The sequence below is a fragment of the Nymphalis io genome, chromosome 13, assembly GCF_905147045.1.
Source record: "Nymphalis io chromosome 13, ilAglIoxx1.1, whole genome shotgun sequence".
Taxonomy (NCBI): Eukaryota; Metazoa; Arthropoda; class Insecta; order Lepidoptera; family Nymphalidae; genus Nymphalis; species Nymphalis io.
In genome coordinates, this window is record NC_065900.1 from 11,651,177 (window position 1) to 11,674,332 (window position 23,156).

The 23,156-nt window shown below is 32.9% G+C and overlaps 1 protein-coding gene across 6 annotated transcripts in view; it reads right to left on the minus strand.

Annotated features, from left to right (window-relative positions):
- Positions 1–20,083, minus strand: part of LOC126772668 (diacylglycerol kinase theta) — a 33,517-nt gene extending 13,434 nt beyond the window's left edge. For 5 of the 6 annotated variants that reach the window (XM_050493110.1, XM_050493111.1, XM_050493115.1 and 2 more), the window contains exon 1: positions 19,857–20,083. In XM_050493110.1, the coding sequence (XP_050349067.1) occupies positions 19,857–19,986 (130 nt within the window). In that variant the 5' untranslated portion in view covers positions 19,987–20,083. Of the gene's footprint in view, positions 1–5,568; positions 6,285–19,856 lie in introns of those variants that run through there. The other variant, XM_050493112.1, reaches the window with a different exon arrangement.
- Positions 20,084–23,156: the final 3,073 nt, after the last annotated feature.

Here is a 23,156-nt window from a genome sequence, read left to right on the forward strand (position 1 = left end):
CTAATTATTAATTTTCTTAGAAAAAAAGTGAACGAAGCGAAGTATTTAAACAATGACTATTAGAAGACTGAGAAACTATATTTTTCCCCATTCCTTCTGTTAGTTGTAACATTGAGGTGATGTCGGCGTTGGTCAAACTGATGCGTAATAGTTTGTTTATCAGATTCCACGGGTTTTAATATATAGTACCTACTACGGCGAAGACGATGAAAATTAAATGGCGTTTTGAGGAAAATTCCTTTATGACGGAATCATCGCGAATCGGATATTTATGTATGGAATCATATGAACAATTTAAATAAATATAATTAAGATATTTAAAAAAAACATTTTACTGTATCCAGGTACTTAATTGTTAAAAGTAAAATAGCACCCGAATAGTAACGTACTGCTGGGTAAAAGCCTTCTCTCCTCATAAATAGGAAGTTTTGGGACCTATTCCACCACTCTCCATTGTATGTGCATACGTCCACCGCATTAAAAGCCCCCAAATAAAATCTCAATGGCAGCTTGCTTTGCTGGATTTGAGTCCATGATCTTGTTAAGATCCGCGTATTCTACGCACTTGACTGAATTACATATTTAAAATTGTTCACTTTTTATAATTTTGTATAAGCTACTTAAAAGCTAGCTTTACTGGTGGTAGGACTTTGTGCAAGGTCGTCTGGGTAGGTACCACCCACTCATCAGATATTCTACCGCAAAACAGCAGTACTTGGTATTGTTGTTTCAAGGGTGAGTGAGCCAGTGTAATTACAGGCACAAGTAAAACAACATCTTAGTTTCTATGGTTGGTGGCACATTGGCGATGTAAGCGCTGGTTAACATTTCTAAAAATGCCTTTGTCTATGGGTGTTGGTGAGCATTTACCATCAGGTTGCCCATATGCCCGTCCGACTAACTATACGATAAAAAAATAAAAGCCAGTTTAAAAGCTACTTCATAATTAGTAAAAGTTATTTGTTGTATTAGTTCAGAAATAAAGGAATAATTTAAAATTCTTTCAATATAACAGTTGTATATACAATTCACATTTTTTATGTAATAGTGTAGTGTAACTATTTAAAAAGATTATGTTTATATAAAAAAAAAACGTATTAAAAAATGTTTATATTTATCGAACACAAACACTAGAATAAAAGTCGGTTATTAATTTTTAAACGAAGCGACTTGTTGATTCCTCCAACAGCGAACGTTAGCCCTTGTAACACATCGCGACAGCTATTTACGGTCAAGTGTTTAAAGGCGTTGATTACGAGGCACGCGACCGCATTCAAGTTCAGTCGTAATCAACGGCAGGTGGCGTTTCACGTGGTAACGTTCCTTACATTACAATGTGAAAACAATACAAAATTAAATTTTAATTTTAGTTAGAAGTTTTTTTTTAATTCTATATATTAAAGAATCAGGACATGGTATTTAATGTATGATTGCAAATATAGTGATTAAAATGTACTGAGTTCAAGTAAGCGTTCGATTTGATTTGTCATTTAACAAGTTTGTTAAACTTAAATCAAGGGAATGGCAAAGTCGATTTGGCTGTTATTTTTTATACAAGCTTTTATATTCATATTCATCTTGTTGTACATATACGTAGTTTGAAACACAAACACTTGGCAATATTATTTAATATACCTAATGAATAGTCATTCGTTTTCATTTGTTTCATACCAATATCAATTTTTTTTTAAGTAGCCTTCTTCTTTATTTTATATTTATTAGATAACTTTTTAACTACTTTAAAGTCAATAGCATTACTCGAATGAATAAAGACATAGACATAAAACCAATATATATAATATATATAAGGCAAATTAGAGATACATAAAAAATCCTATGTGTGGAGTGGTTGGTAGATACTTGCCTTTCACGCCGAAGGTTGTGAATTCGATTCCCACCCAGGACAGACATTTGTTTGCATGAAAATGTCTGTTTGTCCTGAGTCTGGGTGTAATTATCTATATCAGTTTGTATTTACAGAAGAAATGTAGTATATGTAGTATATGGCCGTGTGTGAATAATGTACCAGGATATTATAAAAAAAAATTAGAAAAAATACGAGTATTTAACATAGACTTTGTCATTTCAGGAACGACTAATACGATGTACGCAGCAAATTGACGCAGTTGACGCAGAAAATTTTCATTCTCGATGTTTTTTTAAACGAAAACTTGTTCTAGTACCGAAGGTTATATTTGCATTTGTACTAATATCTTAATAAGTACAATTGCATTGTTGTAAAATCGAATATTTCGGTAATTAAAAAAATCCTAATGTTGATAAGTAGTGTAATATTATAATATGTGAAATGTGCTAATATTGCAATGCGAATATGAAATGTTTTAAACACATAAAAAGAATTGATTTAAAAAGTTATCTAAAATTAATGAAACCGTAACGTTACATTGGTTATAATATTTATAAAAGGAAACGCTATGAATGGTAAAAAGGCCGAATGTCTTTGGTGCGTTCAATCATAGCATAGACAAACACGAAGCTGTGTGCCTCATCTCGTGGGATCGATAGCGACGCGCATGCCCGCATCCCGCGCATCTCCAATGAATAGATGTACCTAATGATATATTAGAACGTACGAACAGTTTCCCTGGCTTTAACATAGAGTGCCTATTTTGAAGCAACGTATCAATATATTTTTTTAGTTTATAGATAAAATAAAAACAACTGTAATGTCTCAAGGTTTTTTTTTGTTGTCGAAAACTATATAAAATATAGCAGAAATATTTTTTACAAGAACATATTTCTTTAAACTCGGCTACCGGATTAACGATATAGAATAAATAGTTGATATGGCGAGTAGGTACTACAATGTAGATACTAGTATGAATATTAGAATATTCCGGGTGGACCCGGTCTTGGCTTTTTGCCAGTCCGGACGAACCCTCACTCCCTCTTATAAAATTTTAACATGTTGTAACTTTCTAGGCAGTTGGTCAAAAGGTGACAAAGTATTAATTTTAACAGATATACCCACCATATTCTATCTTATTTCATTAACAATCATAGTAATCATTAACAAAAAAAAAATCTATCTGCAGTCCCTATGACTGAAACTGTTAAAAATATTTGTCCAATTTTCACAACTTTTGGCATTCAAAGTAATAATCCTATCCCTTTTTAATATATAGCTTTTTATTCATCAAATGACACAGTATATTGCAAACTCGGTACAAAATATTAATACAGCTTAATTTGAATTATTAATAGTTAAAAAACACTTATATTATTTGTATATATTGTTAGTATATACATAAATTACAATCATTATTATACTCATTAATTTCCACAATACTTAAATTATTTGTACTTTCCACGATTTCATTATATTAACATTAGCATGTCGGTGACTCGTAGCTACGATAAAACCAGCGCAACGCGCCTAAAGAAGATTTCACTTCAAAAAAATGTTTTTTTAAAGTAGGTAATACAAAAGAAACAAGCTACGTCACGATTGTCCGCGCTTATTATCTTTTAAGTATTATATTTACTATCATAAATATTAAACCAATTTTCTAGACCTCCATTGTTAGTAGGAGTATGGGCTGGTAACTGATATACTAGAATTATTATTGTAGCAGAACGTATCAAACAATCCATAAATGTCTAACTGCTGGGCAAAGAGCGCCTTTTCGGTTGAGGTTTGCGCGAACCAACTTACGAGATATCAATCAAATATCAGAAATTAAATTAAATATCATATCATAAATTAAGCACATCAAAACTCTGTAGTACTGGATCAGCAGTGTTATCCTGTAAGAACTAACTTTATTACTCACCCGTGAAATGTTGACAACCGACTTATGTTTATGTTTTGACCATACACGCATTCTTGAAATGTTATAATTATTATGGTCAATGTCGCATATTACTTTCTGACATCTCGCTACCGATTTCTGGGATGAGCCTCGAGTATGTTCTTGCAGTATAGCCCTACAGTTTTGAGCTGTTCGGTTAAGATTCTTGTATTTTATTTACTGTTCTATCTATGTTCGACATTTAAATGTTCATCGTAAAATAATTATAAGTAACTGCGGAAAATACAAGAGATGTGACATAAGTCGTTGATACTAAGGTGTTGGCATAAGCTAGTGCCAGTCACTGAAAGAAAACTTAGTGCGCAATCCCTTGGATTTGAAATACATATGTAAGTGTCAATACAAAGTATACATTTAAAAAAAAAAAAATGATTTATATAGACAAATGTATATAGATTATTGTTCCGTGGAACGGTGGAAAGTTTGGTAGCAGCATTTCCCCATTGCGTCGAACTTCGGATTCCTAGGGCGAAAATGGCCCAACCCTCCTTTAATAAATGATGTCATAGTTTAATTAAAATTTGTATTCTATTTCATAATCTACCTCTACGCAAAATTTTATTTTAATCCAAAAGTCGAACGACTCTGTGCTTGGCTATGACGTAAATCTGAATATACAAAGTTTCCTATTTGTAAGTAATATTAAAAAAATGTTAATATTCAAAATAAATTAACGAATTGCCCGTCACAAAGGTTAAAATAAGTATATTCATTTTGTCATATAAGTATCGAAGCCAATAAAATAGGGACTAGTATTTCGTGCAACCATTATACTACTTTTAAGAAAAAATTACATGATTGCGTATATTTTGGATCATACAGGATTAATTTTGCAGGAAGTATATAAGTTACTAATTATATTTTGCTTCAAATCAATAGTAACATTATCAATGAAGGTATATTCACAGATTTATTGTAAAACAAATAATACATGTTTGTTTTTAGATATAATATTTTATTATTTATTTTGATTATTGTACGCCATATAGGTCTACAGCAAAATTAAATAGAGTTAAGTATTATATATTAATCCGATGGTATTAGTTTCGTTACAACCACAGGGATCAACCCACGAGAAAAAAATCTCCAAGTCGGATTGGCCTGCAGCCTGTCTACTGTAAAATTCTGTCAAATCTTGATCTTCGCAGTGCAATTACAGCTTATAGCTAAAGATGTCGAAATAGGTCGTACAAAATCTTGCCTTCCTAAAAATTTAATAATAAACAATTCTAAAACCTTAGCAATTTATTATATACTAAGGTTGGTAATGTACTTTGTAATAGGAAGATTTTTAATAATGAAAATTCTTTTAATAATCTGAATTTTACATGCATCTTAAAGTCTCGGTTTAATTCAATGAATTGAATAAAAGTGTACGTATCCTTGTATGTAACAACAGATACATTTATTTGTTTATGAACGTAAAATAATTCTGTTGTATATTTGCCATATAATATATTTGAAAAGGCCTGTTATTTTATTATCCCCAGTGGCTACATAAAGACAGAGAACGTTTTTTTATATCAAATACAGAGAACGTTTTTTATCCATAATAGGCAAGTGAATCGCGGTTTATTAAAAGTTTGGTGTTTATTAAAAAAAAGATATAATTCAGTCGGATAAAGAAATTAATGACATAAGACAACATAACTAATTGGTTGTCATAGCAAATACGGTTCTAAATATCTAAGAATTAGCAGTTAGTAGTGTTACCAATGTTAAAAATTACACTCACGTCGTCGAGGATAACTTAAAACTCTTCCACCCTTTCTTAAAGCTGTGCTAATGATATTTGTCATATGCGATACTATTTCGTCACAGGACATTTTCAGCAAACACTATATTTCCATAACGTGATCAAGAAATAGCAGCACTAGTAGCATATTATTCGCGCCTTCTAGATTAGTTTAATAACAAAACCATTTTCCCTATTTTTAGCATCGCGTTTGTCAATACAGAGGTGCTTCTGTTCTTGACAGATGGTGGAAATGTATTAATGGTGTAGTTCTGACGTTAATACGTCACGGTATATTTAAATAACCTCGGGGCGGGGCCGATCGGGAATAGACGCGTTTGTAGCCCGCGCGGCACCACCTCCAGCGTCCGGTGTTGCCATTTTAAAGATAATAAAACACTGCCATCGGTCATCTAGCTGTCAAATAGGACTTCCTTGTTTGTAGAGTAAATTCAAAATGCCAAAGGTTTTATAGCACTCACGCGGCTTCCAAAGTAAACAGGTAAAATTGGAATCGTTTGAGGGCAATAGCCGGACGGATCATTGGTGAAGTTCAATGTTTATGGATTATGCCAATTGGAATTGACTGATCTGAGAAGTAAGACAACAAATGTCTAATAGGGATAACAAAATAAAATGACAGGTGCCGTGTAATAAAACTGAACCAAAACAATCTAAAACAAAACCGCTGCGGTATTATGCAAGTTTTTCGATACGATCACAAGCACGTGCACTCAAAACAAAACACACGGGTGTACTGGTTGCGGTAGGGGCGCGGGGGCAAGAGGGGGTTTGCGCACGCGTCGGTCCCGCCTCACATTGAGTCTGGTGCATGTCTCCACTTCATCATCTATACTACAACTTGCCTACGTGTTGACGTTGCCTACATAACACAATTACTTGCTAAAGTTTTATCATCATTTAAAGATATTGTGAGGAATTTAAAGTCCTTAACCTGTTTTGTTGGTTAAGCTGTAGCAGCTAAAGAGTTCCAGCTCTTACGTGAGCTAAAACCTGTTAGGTTATAAATTTAAAAAAAATATCTTAGTATTTCGTCAAACTATTGCATAAAAGACTGAATAAAGATTAAAATTTGGATAAATATTAATTTGTGGGCAGTGTAATTTTGTGTAGAACCGTCAAAGTATATTTGAGGATGAATCAGATGAGATTTAAAAATAGTTCTATATTTACACTCGACAACAGAAGAACCACGCGTCGACGATTGCCCTTAATAGACAATTTATATTTATATCTTACTAAACTTCGTTTTGAAGTGAAACCTCTTTGGTCATTATGATAATTGAATATCGTATTATGACGAAATTGAGTGCAATATTTTACATGAATATTGTGACAAAAATATTTTCTCTAAAAATATGAAAATATATAAATGTTTTTTTCCGATTTACACGATTTTTCTTATCAATAGTAAATAAATCATTATTCTATTACTTAAGAAATATCCTATTGAAAGTATTAAATATAAAGTAATTAAAAAGTTTCAATTTTATAATACAGATTTATATCGTTTCATTTATGTGTGTATGTATACCTATATAATTAAATAAATATTTAAACAAACAAATAAAAAAAATATTATGTTTTTTATATATACGATTTAACTTATATCACATGTATCAAAATATACCTACGCTCAAATTAATTTAATTAGCTGTTGACCCGATTTCCATTCGCAACAGCTCGGTAACAGCTTTTAATTAGTCTTCGTGTAATTGCAGTGGAAACATTTAATACCTATAAATATTATTTACTCCACTTTACACGCGCTTCCGCTTCTAGAAATTCGCTGCAACCTTTGCGGGATATTTCAATACGACCCTTATGAATTTGGGTTAATATTACTTAATTAATATTACCAGAAAATATTTAGAAAACGATATGTTATATGGGTACAAAAAGTAAAAACAATATTAATTATTTATTTCCTACGTGATATTAGCAATATATAAATTAATAATAAAAACGTCGCTTTATTTATTTCCTTATGTTAGAAGCTCATTCTAGAATATAAATAGAGATCCATATCTTGAATATTCTATTTTTTCCTTTCTAATCTATTATTTTTTTGTTAATGTCTTCAAAGTGCATACGTTTGATATCTACACTTTAAAGAAATTAATGAAGAGTGCGATAATTATTTGTGTAATCTTTTAAAGTATTACCTTGTGATCAACGTCTCCGTTTGCGTTAAGAATATTGTATCTCATTTCACGGCTTTACCGACAAATATATACAAATATAATGATTTTCTCATAGAAACTATCAGTAATAATTTTTCTTTTTAAAGTTTGATTTTTTTAAGTGAAATATATTTAATTACTACATGAATGACAGTTCTAAATTATATTATATTTTCTCTCTATTTAAGTCAAGTTTTACAAGATTTATTATTAGAAGGCCTATGTGATGATACCTCAGCTTGTAAGATATTTTATAGAGTATTTCTAGTAGGTACCTATCATAAATTATTTTTTATGTAAAATTGATAATAGACTAACAATTGTTTAAATTGGACATTAACGTTTTATAGTATTTTAGTGCTACAAATAAATGATAAGCAAAGTCTAAAAAATACTTATCTGGCCATGGTCATAAGTAACTGTATGTAGGATAAAAAAATATGTACAAAGACCAAAAACTACGCTACGGCAATATTTCATCAGGATTTAATTTAAAAATAACAATGTAACCGTGACCCGATCCACATTTAGAATCTAGAATAATGAACTAAATTATCCAGCTCTTTAAAAGAACTTGTCTAAAATTTCTTCTACGAAAAGTCTTTTTTTATATCTATTTATAATAAAAAAAAATGTACAGGTAAAAGAAACTTACAAGCTTAAGCAAACTAAGAGATCTCTTACACATACAAACTCCTTTCCGTAAAAAATAAAAGTCGTTCCGTCCGAAAGCGTGTATATTTTTCAGAAGCTAGCAGCGGCCATCGGGGTGGGCGGTAGTGCGGAGGGAGAGCGGGAGGTCGGCATTGACGTCACGCGCAAACCAACCAATGACGTTCAGGCCGCGCTCGCGTTTGACTTAACCGCGGGATGCTCTTTCCCCGTTTGGGAGATTCAACTTTTTGTAGAAGATGTACCATTAATTGAGATTATTAGTGATGACTTTTAGTTCAAATTTAAAAATAAATGTTGTCTATAAATATAATATATAGTTTATGATTTTTAAGTATGCCTGTAACATCGGTAAACTAAGCACTAGTTTGAATCCTACATGAACAAAGGAATTTATCTTAAGTACAATGTTATATTTTATAAATTCAAAAATGAAAGAATTATTAGGACTAGAGACACTTTTGACTGTTGTTGGAATGCAAGGCCTTATTATTTATGTTGATTTTTTATTTAATTTTTAGAAGCTTATCATGTTCAATATGGTATAATACAGCCAAAAGATAAAGTTTTATTTGTCTCTATTGGTTTTGAAACCACTTTATTTTTTCTTTAAATATGTTCTCATCTCACCAATATCCTTAAAAATAACCTTTATCTAGCATTTAAGTATGAGTCCCTGCTGTTGTTCCTACTGCTAACTATTTTTTGACATTGGCTTATAAGAAATGTTAACTATCGCTTACATCGCCGATGCGTCATCAATCTTGGGAATTAAGATGTTTTGTCCTTTGTGCTTGTACAAACAATACCAAGGACTACTGTTTTGTTGTTTTAAAAATTCAAAGTCATATTCGCCCTCTGGTCATAGACCTTCCAGGAGTAACCAGATACGATTATTTCTAACTGACATTTGACCAGTATACTCTGGCCTCTATTCAGTGGGAGATCGGGACAACACTAGAGAATTTCTTTTGTGGGACGGCCGGTCGGACGGTGGTTGGGGTGAAAAATGCTGAAGTTATCTAAATTTATATTTATTATGATCCTGGCAGTGTATTTTGATGAACTCTGTTAACTAGCTCCCTAAAGATGAAAATCGCAATACAAAGTTGCTGTTTGATAATAAAGAATTCGGTACTGTATGTATGAATATCTACTACCACGAACTTTCATACACCCGTTTCATACACCCATTAGCAAGACTGACACTCGCAATTTGGAATTTAGACTAGGTGGAATCTTGGATAACGATTGGACACTTAATAGTTAACAACTGTATAGGATATTATATTTTTCTGTTCTTTCGTTTCAATTGTTTTAATTTTCGTTATTTATTACGTGCCTGGATTTTAGCATTACTGATGACTGTTAAATTTTTATATTAGAATATTTAGTTTTTAAGTCTATAAAATCAAATAAATATCTCATATTCCCTTCGCGGTACTATTCCCTTGAATATGAGAGCTGGTGCATGAAAAACTCAATTCTATAAATAGTCATCTATTAGTATATAATATATGTATAAATTGTTTACGCCTTGAATGAAACATCAAACGATGCTCTGACCCGGAAACCAGGAGACACCTGCAGGATTGGCCCAAATATAGAAACGAGAACATTATCCGCTGCTAATCACTCATTCCTCAGGCCTTAAACGTGGATTAACATCATCACTAATTGACATTCGAAATGGCCCCCCTATTTCGAATGGGAACATTATATATGTAATCATAGTATTTTTTTCTCATCGATGGCTGAACACAAAATCCTCTTTTTCACTTATGACACAAGTGTCATTAAGTTATCGACACTAGTTCCAGTTAAATTTTTCTTTTATGGCCGATATTTTGCTACCCGTTTTTGTTTATTATAAATACGGTTGTATTTACAACCAGCAAACGTTTTAACTATATTTAATTCGTTATTTTTGTACACATTCCATGACACCGTTCCTTTTGAAGATATGTTCGATCCTTTCCCTTCTTATATTAACTTATTAAATTATAAAACGAGCCGAGAAAGCCCAGCTAGACACGTTTTTATGCACCATCCCGCATTGGAGTATAGTGAAATAAGTTGGAAACCTTCTCCTTGTAAACAACTTGTACTGGACTAATAACTTATTCTCTTAATAAGGAGATAAGTTATTTAAAAGCTGTTAGTAAAAATTAAAGTTTTTACTAAAAAATTTACGATAAATTTTTCGATAATGACATCCGTCGCATGCTAAGAGTATAGATTAATATCTTCTATAAGTAATTAATTGTAAATTACATTAGTAATTTGAAAACAGACAGAAACAAAATGTACTTCTTTATAATAATATTGACAACACACATAAAATACAGGAAATATCATAAGTACCTGCGTGCGCATGGCCTAAAGATGACGTCACGACTGACACGGTTTAGAAAACGAACCGTTTAACAGTTAGTGTAATTATAGCGGATCGTGCTACTGTCGGTCTACTATCGCTGCTTTTTTAATTGGTAGCGTATGCGTGCTTTAATTAATTCAGGCTGTACAAAGACATGACAGATAAAAACCTTTATAAGCAATGCACTGCAAATATCTCATTCTGTTTATTCTGTATTTTAATACTTAGTCCTTACAACAAAGTTCAAAGTACAATTTTATGCACACAATATATAAAGAATATCATATATATATATATATATATATATATATATATATATTACTCTGTCAATCATTTCATAAATAATTGGCAATTTGTAAATACAATTTCGTAATAAAATTTGTTAATACCACTCACTCTGCAGCTACGTACGGAGGTCTACGGTTAAGCTACGCGGACCTTACTACGACTGCTACGTCGTAACGATAAAACGAAGCTTATATACTATGTACTACAATTGGTTGAACAGTTCGTCAGCGTAGATATCACCGGCTTTTTATTTGTGTTACAGTATGCCTAGTGCGAGTTTTTTTACGTTTTCAATAACGTTGACGTTATCTGTGATTTATATGGAATTAAAACAGCGCCGTCTCGTGACAACAATCGGAATACCTTTCAAAACGTCAACGCTGTTCAATAAGTAAAAAAAACTCGCTATAGTCACACTACATTTACTGCATTGAAAATATTGAGTCAGCTAGCACATGAGTAAAATATTAACAGATCTTCCAAAAAACCAAGTTTAAAAGTAAACGGTTTTTACTTTTAACAAATGTCTATGGGTTGGTAGTAACTAATTACCACCACCATTTTACTATGAATGCAATTTAAAATTGATTGTTTGCTTAGAATTTTATTTTCAAAAAATCTATGTAAATTAACTATTTTTGTTAAAATATTATCAGCCGCTGATTACAAAATATTTGGGCAATAAGGTTTAAATTAGAAATAATAAACAAAGAAATAAGTTGTTTTGTTTTAAATTTGTTATTAGACACATGAATGAAGAAAGTCTATTTCAGTTCGTCAAACTCATTAAACTTAGCAAACCATAAAAAAAAAATCTCTTAGATATAGACGTATATTGCGAAATGGCCTAAAGATAGAAGAGCCATGAGCACTAAGGTTGAACGTAGTTATTAATGTCGGTATTTATGAGTATATGGCCATGTAAATCTAAATCCTCGTAAAAATCATAATTAACCAGAAGGATGGCAACACCGTCAATGTGACTCTGACACCGACTCACGAACTAGACCAATGCGCGTAAGTTTATTTACGTCTGTACAGGAATACTAGATGTTATTTTAGCTTTACTTGATATAAATAGATGCATTGTGAGTGTGTTTTGACCTATATTTAATGCCAATTTTGCTCCAAGAATTTCGGAAGAATAATTTATTTTTTATAGTCGACTCATTAATTTAATGTATAAGTAAATATTGTTTTTAGTGGTGTTAAACTTCATATCATCTTTCATTTGTATAATGTTATACAACCTTAAAGAAAACTGAAAACTACTTATTTTATTTTTATTACTAAATAAAATCTCTATGGGTTATTTTTTTTTGAGGCGGTTGTAGTTCAGTTTCATTGAAATTATAAAATACATCTAAAAGGAGGATCTTGTTATGGAAGCAAAAAAATTCAGGTCGCATGTAATTACCAGTGAAATATTAAGTTGAACCATCATTAGCGACAGAGTTGGTCGTGCAGTGTGGAGGCACATTTATAATTCAAACTTTTAAACTGAGCCTTTGTTACTGTTAAAATGCATCAGCGCAATGTCGCATTGTGAGGAGCCTTTGTTACTGGGTACTTGCTAAGAACAACCGGCGACTATTGTGCTTTGAACGTTGTCTCCAACTTCGACCAAAGACAAAGGGAACTTTTGAAAACCGAACTTTAACTGCCCCAACAGTTTCACCTTGTTATTCAAGATTGCAAATACAGGTACATTTTAACAATGGTCTCAGGACAAAACGATTCAATTAATAACGTAACTACAAACATATAGCAGTTCCTTGCATTATTTTATTTTTTTAAATATAATCAAGGTACAATTTTTCAGATTTGCTTACGGATATCTTAGTTAATTTTTCATGGATACATGTTTTTGATGGAATTTTTTTTGACACACCTATCCACGTGTACCCCGAGGTCAGAGGGGGCACGAGGGGCACCATTGACGCGCGTATCTCAATGGCGTAGGAACTGGGTCACCACGGTGACGTCAGACCTGGCCTACATACGCCGGGCGGATCCCGGCGTGCTTCAAGTTGTATGCAAGCACTTCTAAATATAGAATGCTTAACTGTCACAAAAGATGACAAATATTATCTTTTTTTGGCGACCGATTAATTTTGTTTTGGGTATGTTTCGCGGAAAAATATTTTATTACTTGACTTTTAAACTATATTTGTTATAGAAATTAATGTAGACAAATAAAAATATTAAGTAATTTTTGCTGTTCTCATTGTCGTTAAAAAAAGGTTCGCTGCCACTTAAAAAAATTACAACTACGTTTTTCATTTCAATTAATTCATCAGACTTATTAGTAAGTACAAAAAGTCCTAATAACGACATAAACCATACACAAATTAAAACCTAATGTGATTTCCCCAGTGCCTCGTTCTTATTTATTTTTATTTATAAATGGCATAGAGTTGTCAAACTAGTAATAAATATACTTTTGAGTGAATAGCCTATTTTCAGAGTACTTTAATAAATTACGATTAGAACGAAACGAGAAATATATTTTATATTTAGTTCTAATTGGCAGAATGTTTTGAGTAGGTATAAGTAATGAATTTACAGGCTTATAAAAGAATGTGATGTAAATGAATAAGCTAGCAATAAAAAAATTAAAAATAATTTTAATTTAAAACAATTAATTAATTTTATTTATACGATGAAGATGATACTGGACGAAAATTTTGAATTTAAGTAACGAACATAATTTAATATTTTTTACTAATAGCAAAAATATATTTAAAAGAAATGTTGTTATAATAATGATACACTACTACGAAATTATAAATAAAGCCCCTTAATATTTTTTTATGGAATAAGCTCCAAACCTTCTCCTCAAAAAGGGAGAGGAGGCCTTAGCCCAGCAGTGGGACATTAACAGGCTGTTACTGTGTTACTATACTGTAATAAATTTTTGGCGCTGGTTAATTTTAGGGACAAATCATCCTTGCAGGAGACATAATAGTGCTCAAGTATGTGCGCAAACAAAGATGCATGCTCATAAGCCGATGAGAAGCCAATCCGACACGGCTGGAGAGAGAACAGGTGAAGGACTAACAGCAATACGTGCTTTGCGAGGAACGGAAGTTGAATAATTCTGACTTCCTGACTACGCTCAGCTATTGAAAATTTCCTAATAGAGAGTGGCTCGACCTACATTACGCTAACTACTAAACCAAACAATTTTTGTTTTGTTATAAGTGAAATATTATGGTATATATACATAACTTGATTCCCGTCGATCCAAGTTATGTGGGATTTGATTAAAATTAGCATATACTTTATCGTGGACAAAAAAAACGGAAGAAAATAATGCACTTATTTCGTTGTTTACTTTAACCGTGTAAAGCCTATATATATGGTCTATGTATTATTTGATTAATATTATAAATGTGGAATTTGTGTGAAATGTTTGTCATCGTTACAGAATTACATCATAGTGGCTACAGCCTAAGGGCCACCAGCCGAGGGCCCCCAGCCAAAAATAATATAATTTTATTCTAACCGCTTTGGAATGTGGTGGTCTCAAATTTCAAAATACCTAGGGGCCTTGGATCTGTAAGTCCGGGCCTAAGTGGCTATTTGATTTGTAACACGTTACTTAAGTAGAGTATGAACAAAAAGGTCATATGATACTTTTGTTATTTGTTTTAATTAGTAAAAAATTACTACATTTAAATTCACGTTTTGCTAAGTGAACTGGTAACACATAATTAGTTTTTTGATAAGTTGAAGCAAGAGTATATCTTTTACCAATTAAATAATACACAAAAAAACGTATTAGAAATACTTACTATACAACATCATAAGGTATATAAATGGGCAAACACAAAACAGTTCAGTAACCCTTACTCCTTTGTTTGTCAACCGTTTCCTTCTTTTTTTGCTTGGTAGCTATTGAAGAGAGGAGACGTTTACTTGAATTTGTTCGAAACACGGACGGACACTAGTAATTATTGTAAATGTCGTGTTATAACAGAAAACTATTACCGTTTCGATTTTTAAAAGTAGTGATGAATAAGTATATATATATATATATATATATATATATTAAATTATATTATAATCCCAGGTTCGATTAAAATTCGTCGCGGTAGCATGCGCAGGCGATCCCGCGCCGCTCCCCGTGAAGACGGAAAGGGTACCGCTGGATTTTTAAGGGGGTATTTCAATGTTCGGGGCGCACTCGGCGCCTCCCCAGAGTTCAGAAAAAAGGTCCGATTAAAATTGATCGCGAATTCTTCCAATCGCATGGTCATCGCAGGGGTTAGAGTCCCGCATGACCCGGTTTACCACCCAGGATAAATTATTTTAAAAAACAAAACGACAAACTACAAAACTTAAACGAATCAATAAACATCAATCAATCAGAATTAATTCATTGTGTATGAAACAGACACGTATTAATAAAACAAGTTCTTCACACAACAAGATTTTCTAAAAAAAATTAAATCGTCTAGAATATATCATAATCTGTAATATCACTTCTGCGTATAAAAAATATGTTATGTATGTATTTTAATTAACTGCAAGCAACACGGCTGGGGTTGGTGAGCGCTGCATTATATAGAATTGTATAGAATTAACAACTCGGCCACACATCTTATCTGCCTCCGCCTGTTCTAGTTGAGGATGGCCATTGTCTCTAGTGCATTGTATAGCTCGCTTTGTCGCTGTCTATGGTTATTGTAGTGTATGACGAGTGTGGGACGTGTCGCAGAATGTTATTATCGCATGCTGTCTCTTTAAAGGATGTTCTATTCAGGCTGTGTGCCTTTATAGGGTATGTTTTGTATAAATCATATGTATGTATGTAAGCTCAATTTAGTTTTTTTTTACTGAGGCGTATTGACGTTTGAGATATATGAAGGTGTTTTGTTTTAAATATTCACATTAAACAATACGTATCTGTTTGTAACACTATTAATGGGTTTACTTATGAAATATAATACTTTTATTATTATATTTTATTTTATTATGCATTTGTAATTTACAATTTTTCTTATGATTTAAGATAACGTAAAATTAACATTTACAATTGTTTTGAGTTATTTTTAAATTAATTCATTAAGATACCCTACCCCTACGCATTGCTACGACGCGCTACGAATTATACGATCACCATTCGTCTTCAAAAGGAACAAATTACAAAATAACTGATTATACTAAAATAAAAAAATATTTTCAAGTTGAAATATAAATATTTTTAATAATTAATAAAAATAATAGTTAATTTTGGTTATTTATTAATTCAAATAAAATGAATACGCTAAAAAATTATTTTAGCACGACAAGTTTCTCTAATCTAAAACGTATAAGACAATATTCATTTGTCTTAGTGTGCCTAAAAAGATGATACTTTGAGCGGGTAGATTGAATAAAGAGCATACAGTCTGTAATTTAGGAAACAAAGTTCTTCCTCAAATTTAAAACAATTGTATTTTAGTTAGCCTTTACCTTCATAGTCAGTAAGTTATGTCTTTGAATTTTTATATATAGTTCAAAGACATATAATAACATATTTAGATTAGATATAGATAGAATCCATATAAATAATATATTTAGATTTTAATGTAAGTGTTTCTTTAAGTGTTTTTCACAGTCAAAGACTTTGTTCTGTCAACAAGGCACTTGACAAGAAAATATCTTTTGATGATGTATCGCGTATATTTATGTCTCATAAGCTATCATACAATTAAATTGTAATACAAGCATATATCGCGGAAAGTAACTTAACCCTGTGAAGTTTAGGCTAAAAACCAGTGAAATTATCCAAGAGATATCAAACGTTATGAAAAACACGTATCAAGTACGGCTTTAGTTTATAGTTAGATGAAGTGAAACATGAATGCTGGTTATGGCTTAGTTTAAGGCTTTGAATAATATATTTTTTAAATAAAAGTATACTAGTATTGTTTTCACTAATTGAAACAAAAATGATTTATTAATATTAATTTCAGGTAGTTTTGTATTAAATTGCTTATTTTTTTAGGAATGTAGACGAGCTTATCGTCTAGTGGTCAGTGATCTTTGCTTTTTGACATTGGCTCAACAAGAAGAATTCCCTTTATCATAAATATGCCACCAATCATAGGATCTCAGATGTTATATCCCTTGTTCCTGTTTTTACATTGACTCACTAACCTACAGTTACTATACAGCTTATAAGTGCCCGGTGGTATAGATTTTTTTTTTTATATTCGTCGGATGGGCAAATGACTCTACTCCACCTGATGGTAAGTGGTAGTAGAGTCCAAACGCGACGACGGCCAGTACAGACGGGAAAAACGTTCTGCACTAGCCGCCTTCGCCTTGCCGGCCCGCAAGATGCCTCTTCACGCCTCGTTTGAAGGAACCCGGGTTGTAAGAGGAGGGGAACACGTGAGCTGGTAAGGAATTCCATTTTTTGGAAGTGCGACAAAGAAAGGAGTTGCCAAATTTCTTTGTTCGCGATGGAATTGATGTCACAGTTAGGCGGTGACATCGAGAACCAGCTCGCGTGGACTTAAGAAGGAAGGGGGAAGCAGGAGATAAAGACTCAGACGGCCTAGTGTGTGTAAGCTGTACCTAATGGTGGTTCTTAACGTTATTTTATTTATTAAACTTTCATTGACCACAGACAATTGCTTGTTACAAAATCTTAACTATGTTTGAATGGATACATACCCTTGAGGCATATAGGATTCATCGTTTTTATCTTAGCGCTGGAATCATTACAATAGCTGTTATTTCGTATAGATAAGGCCGCTTTAATTTTATTATTTGTATATATTATATAAATATAAACAAGAAGAAAGTAACCTAAAAAGTAAATTTAGTTCCTTTATATTTCGTTAAATCGATATTTTGTTAATATTGTAAACTTTAAAAATATTATTTTTCTGTTTTATTTTGTTCGGGCCTATAATATTCGAAGAGATTATTCTTATTAGCTCATGATATTGTGACGCTCAATAACCGAGTATGTACTTATACGTATATATGTACGTATGGTTAGGTTACAATCATCTAGATATTTGTTGAAATTTGAACGTCGCTTTATGTATGAAAAAAAAAAATACTATTCGAACGTGTGCCATTTACTACTTTCTAGAATTCGACCCTTATTGCGACTTTATAATAATCAATATTAGTCTCTACTGAACATATAACTATACTTATAAAAACATTTATATATTTTATTTTCATTTAAAAAATTCTCAAAAAATTGTATAAGCATATTTAACGTAAAAAATACCTTAATTTGAGTTTAAAATCCACATATATAATAATAATAATAATAATAATAATATAATAATATCCTTGGACATTTTTCACATTTTTCATCCTATATATATATACAGGATAATAATTCCTAACACTTGAATGATAGTGAGATAGTAAAATGTTATTACAAGTAGTTTCGGTTTTAAAGACGTCAATAATTTGCGTTATGTTCGCAATGAACGCGTAGTTACTCGTAATCAATACTTTGCAGTTACAACGCGACGCCACGGGTGTTAGTCTATTCGGGAGTATTTTATCATTAGCTATACGTTTAAATTACGTCAACTAAAACATTAACACGTTCTGTATTACTGAATAAGGATAATGTAAAATGTTATGGACTAGTTATCGATTAATTGAGGATGTTTCTTGGTTAAGCGAGATTTTTAAGATCGACAATTGGTTATATTTAAGTGATGAAATAAATAACATAAATTGCATTTGCAATTGTGTTCATTTGTATTTCGAAGATTTTTTCTTCCGATTCATTTTTATTACAGATAATTTCAGCGTTTCGTAAATTATTAACTTTTATATTTTTAAGTTAAAGCTACACACTTCAATTTTACTTCAAAATATTCCGATTAATTATTATTTTATTAAGTTGACTTTGAAAAGTTAAACACAAATATTTCATCGATTTTCATAATAATATAATACAATACGTTTCGCCGAAAGTTACTCAGAAAGTACGAAACTGAAAAAAATACATTTATTAGCACATACACATAATAATTACTTAAAAAAAGTGATGTTACATAAAATGTTGAGTCGTTTGGTTTCTGTAAAAAAATCATTTCATTGGTCTTGATATGTTTTTGGATAATAATAATTGTTACGTTATGCGTGCCGCGCGTAGAGCAGGGAAGCCACATATCTCTATGTCTGTTTTTGGTGGTAAAACCAAGGCTTAACTGCACGGTGCCAAACATCGAAACCCAAATGGGGATCGCACTTACCACAATCGGAGGGCTTATCTAGTAGATTGAGATCACCACGTCTCGAGCCAGGAGGGGATGCGCCCCGCCCCGCGCCGCTAGGAAAAAACCTCATACAAAACAGATCGATCGATATGAACGTTCACTCGTTTTACCGACACGTTTTGTTTTCAACTCATTTGCAATCTTTGACCATCTTACACCTTAATAGACTTGGGTTTCTGAGCGGTATGCAATGAAAGGATGTATCAAGCTTTACAGGGTGGAAACGGAACGGAGTGCGCCTTAGAACTAAGGTGAAGGTCGAGGTCGAAATATAGCCGTAGGGGCAGACTTATTAGTAGAAGGAAAGATAGGTTCTGCAGTCTATGATGCTAGGTGTCCAGGTGGACTTATATGGGAAAATCTGGAGGTCAGGAGGCTAGGATCGCGGGAGGGTCAGAGAGGGCAGCGGGACACGCCCGGGTGGGTTGCATAACGCTGGTCGTGCTGAGCGCGCGGGTCGTATTGACGCGCCCGGGGCGCATGCGCGGCGCGTACCTTCGCAGCCGTAGCCCTGCCCGATGAGCCCCCACAGCAGATCGGAGCAGTGGTGGCAGTAGGTGGGCTTGTGGAAGGTCTTCTTGGCGAAGGAGTGGGTGCGTTGGGGCGCGGGCGCGGCCTGCGCCATGGCGGGCGCGCGGGCCGGGCCGGGCGGGCGCGCTACTCATGCCGCGGCGCCCAGGGGCGCGCCGCGCTCTCCGAGCGGCTGTCGCGGCCCACCATCGCGGCGCGTCTGCCGCCCGCGCCCACCCCGCCCCGCGCACGCGCGTTCCCCGCCCGCACCCCGACCCTCTAGCCCCGTCGCAATCTACGCCGCCGCCGGATCTGCACACGCATTCACCTTGATACGATGTCCAAGCTTTCAGTATCGATTTTTTATCTCAAATAAAGTCCTAAATCCATCAAAGTAATATTTATATTATTTTTAAGCATCTTTTAGCACTATATCTCCATCAGAAAATCGATAACGAAGCAAATCACAAGATGCAAATGTGTATTCTGAATAAATTCTTATTCGTTTTTTAATTTGAATAGAAGCATTTATAAGGACTTTTGAATAGTTCATTGAATAAACACACATGCATAATTAAGTCACGTAGGATCTGATATCATAATTATTAGGAAAAAGAATTAAAAAAAAAATCAAAAGTAACAAGAACATACGTCCTTACAAGCTCACGGCGAATCGCGCGTGCGCTCTGCCGCCTCCAATCGAAAAAGCTCTTGTTTACAATATCAGGAGGTTCAGACAGCATCCTAAGGCGCCCGGCAGTCGCCAGCGCCACGAAGCTGCGCCGAACACCATTACAATATCATATTGACACTATTACAAACTACTTTAGAAACAAAATGTAGGCGGCGAGCATGCAATAAGGTCTTAAATTCTATGTCGATGTAGTATCTCATAATCGATTATTTTAACTAAACAACCACAGTTAATAAACCAAATAACCGTATTATCAATGTTTTTATTTGAATCTTATTTCGATTAAATTTTAAATAAAGAAAAAATATTTTTAATTTCATTAAACATTTATCCATTTTGCTTCTAGAAGAGTTATTACAATGTTAATCTATTTTTTAAATGTAATTATAATGTAATAAAAAATAACTTTTACTATGGAACATATATGCTTATAGCTTACTACGTATGCAAGAAATTAAAAAGTAAAAGCTTGTTATTTCCCAATGCTGAACTAAGGCTTCCCATTCTTTTGCGGAGAAGGCTTAGATTTTATTCCACCAAGATGCTCCAACGTGGTTTAGTACTTACATGTGGCAGATTTTCATCCGACACATAAAGGCTCTCTTACGATGCTTAACTTCACCATCGAGAATGAGATGAATCATGAAGACAAACAAAGCACATAAAAAATCAGTGGTGCTTGCCGGGAATTGAATTCCCAATCTTCGGTGAAGATCGTGTCGTAATCTCTCAATATATTGAAATTCGAAATATCTTAATTCTTTTTGACTTAAAAAGAAACAAGTAGGTAATTTATTATATTAAGTTATACAAGTCAAATAGTTTTAAAAGTCTTAGGCGTTTTTGTTACTTGATTAGTTTATTTAGTATACAAATTAACGCAAATGATACCCGAAAGGTGTGAAACGCTGACATTGATAAATTAAATAATTTATAATTTTAAAAACCATTAATAATGAAAAACCAAGCAAAAAATATAGAGTAAAATAAAAAAAAACATAAATTTCAATACTGAAATAAATATATTTTTGTACTATTATATTTATATATATAACAACGAAGTAAAAAGTATACGGGCCACGTAACTTAAGGGTGTAGAGACCGCCGATAGAGGGCAGGTCGTTTGCGGTCACAGCATACGTGTCGGTCTTACTCCCAAGAACAAAGAACAAGAAAAAGTAATTGTGACTACACTTTTAGTAATATAAATATGTTTGAAATCAAATATAAACAAAATTAAATAAATAATATAAACAACACTTTTTTTCTATAATGAAGTCAAAAAAGAGAGACCGGCTTTAGTTGAGATTTACAAGTTTCAATGGAAATTACATAATGAGTAATAGTGCCCTTATAATTGTATAATCGTTAATAGCATCATTACTCGTGCTGGTTCTTTCACTGATATTTTGCAGGACTAAAAGATTTGAGAAATATTTAGAAAGAGATACCAATGTTTCGGTTCTCCTTAATAAATTGACACCAATAAGTTTTGTTCGCTAGCTTCTATATTTCTCCTTGTAAAATTTTGCGTCACTGTCCTTATGTGGTAGCTTTTTTGTTCCTGTTGGGTTTGTGTTTTTTACGGCTACTTTACATTTGTATGATTAATTATTTATTTATATGCACAAAAATTTTTTTACTGAATTACTTTAATTTTGAATGAATTTTACTAATTTTATTCCGTTCAATAAAGAAATGGTGCTAGCATTCTTAATGCTACTATGTGGTCATGATTTGTACAATAGCTTGTTATTTATTATGGCCGTAATAGACGTTTTCACCATTCCTACAGCTTTTAAGTTTTTAAACATTATTCTCATGTTCAGCTGAGACACCCACCGCTCATGACAGCAATTCATAGGTGCAGTGTTGTTGTATTCCGGCGCATTGGCGACATAATGATTAATATTTGTAAGGGTGATGGTGACAACTTACTTGTTTTTAGTTGTCTGTCAGCCTACTTTTTACTTATAATTAAAAAACATGACCGGAGAGAGATCACTTGGCGGATGACGGCTTTACTTGACGCAAGGAACTGTATAAAATGTGGTAGTACCAGTAGTTTTGGCAATGGTATGTCAGTCAGTCAGTTTTTCTTTTATATATCATAGATAATACCTACTAATATTAATAAATCAATTTTGTGTAATCTAACACAGATATGAAGCAAACTTAATATTTTATCTTATTTTAGTTAGTAGACAATAATAAGTAATTATAGACAATAATTACTATTATAAATTTCTAACGTTATATACTATATATATCTATACAATGTCTTCAAAAAGCAAGTGCACGAACTAGCAAAGTTATGATATTAGTACACGAGGCTCCTAGGCTGTACACAGGGGTGTGGGTGTAATCGCTCGGAAAGCCACGGCTGGATCGCCCTGGCCTATTTATACCACGGCTCTGCCGGCCGAATGAACCTGTTAGATTAGTCTCCCTATACCCAACGACAGAGCCTTTAATAGAATTTCTAAAGTTAAATTCTTGGTTAGGTTAAGTCTTTGCGTAAAATTCAATACATTATGAAATCTGAAAATTAAACTAAGTACTTGTTTGAAAAAATATAAGAACGTGTAAGC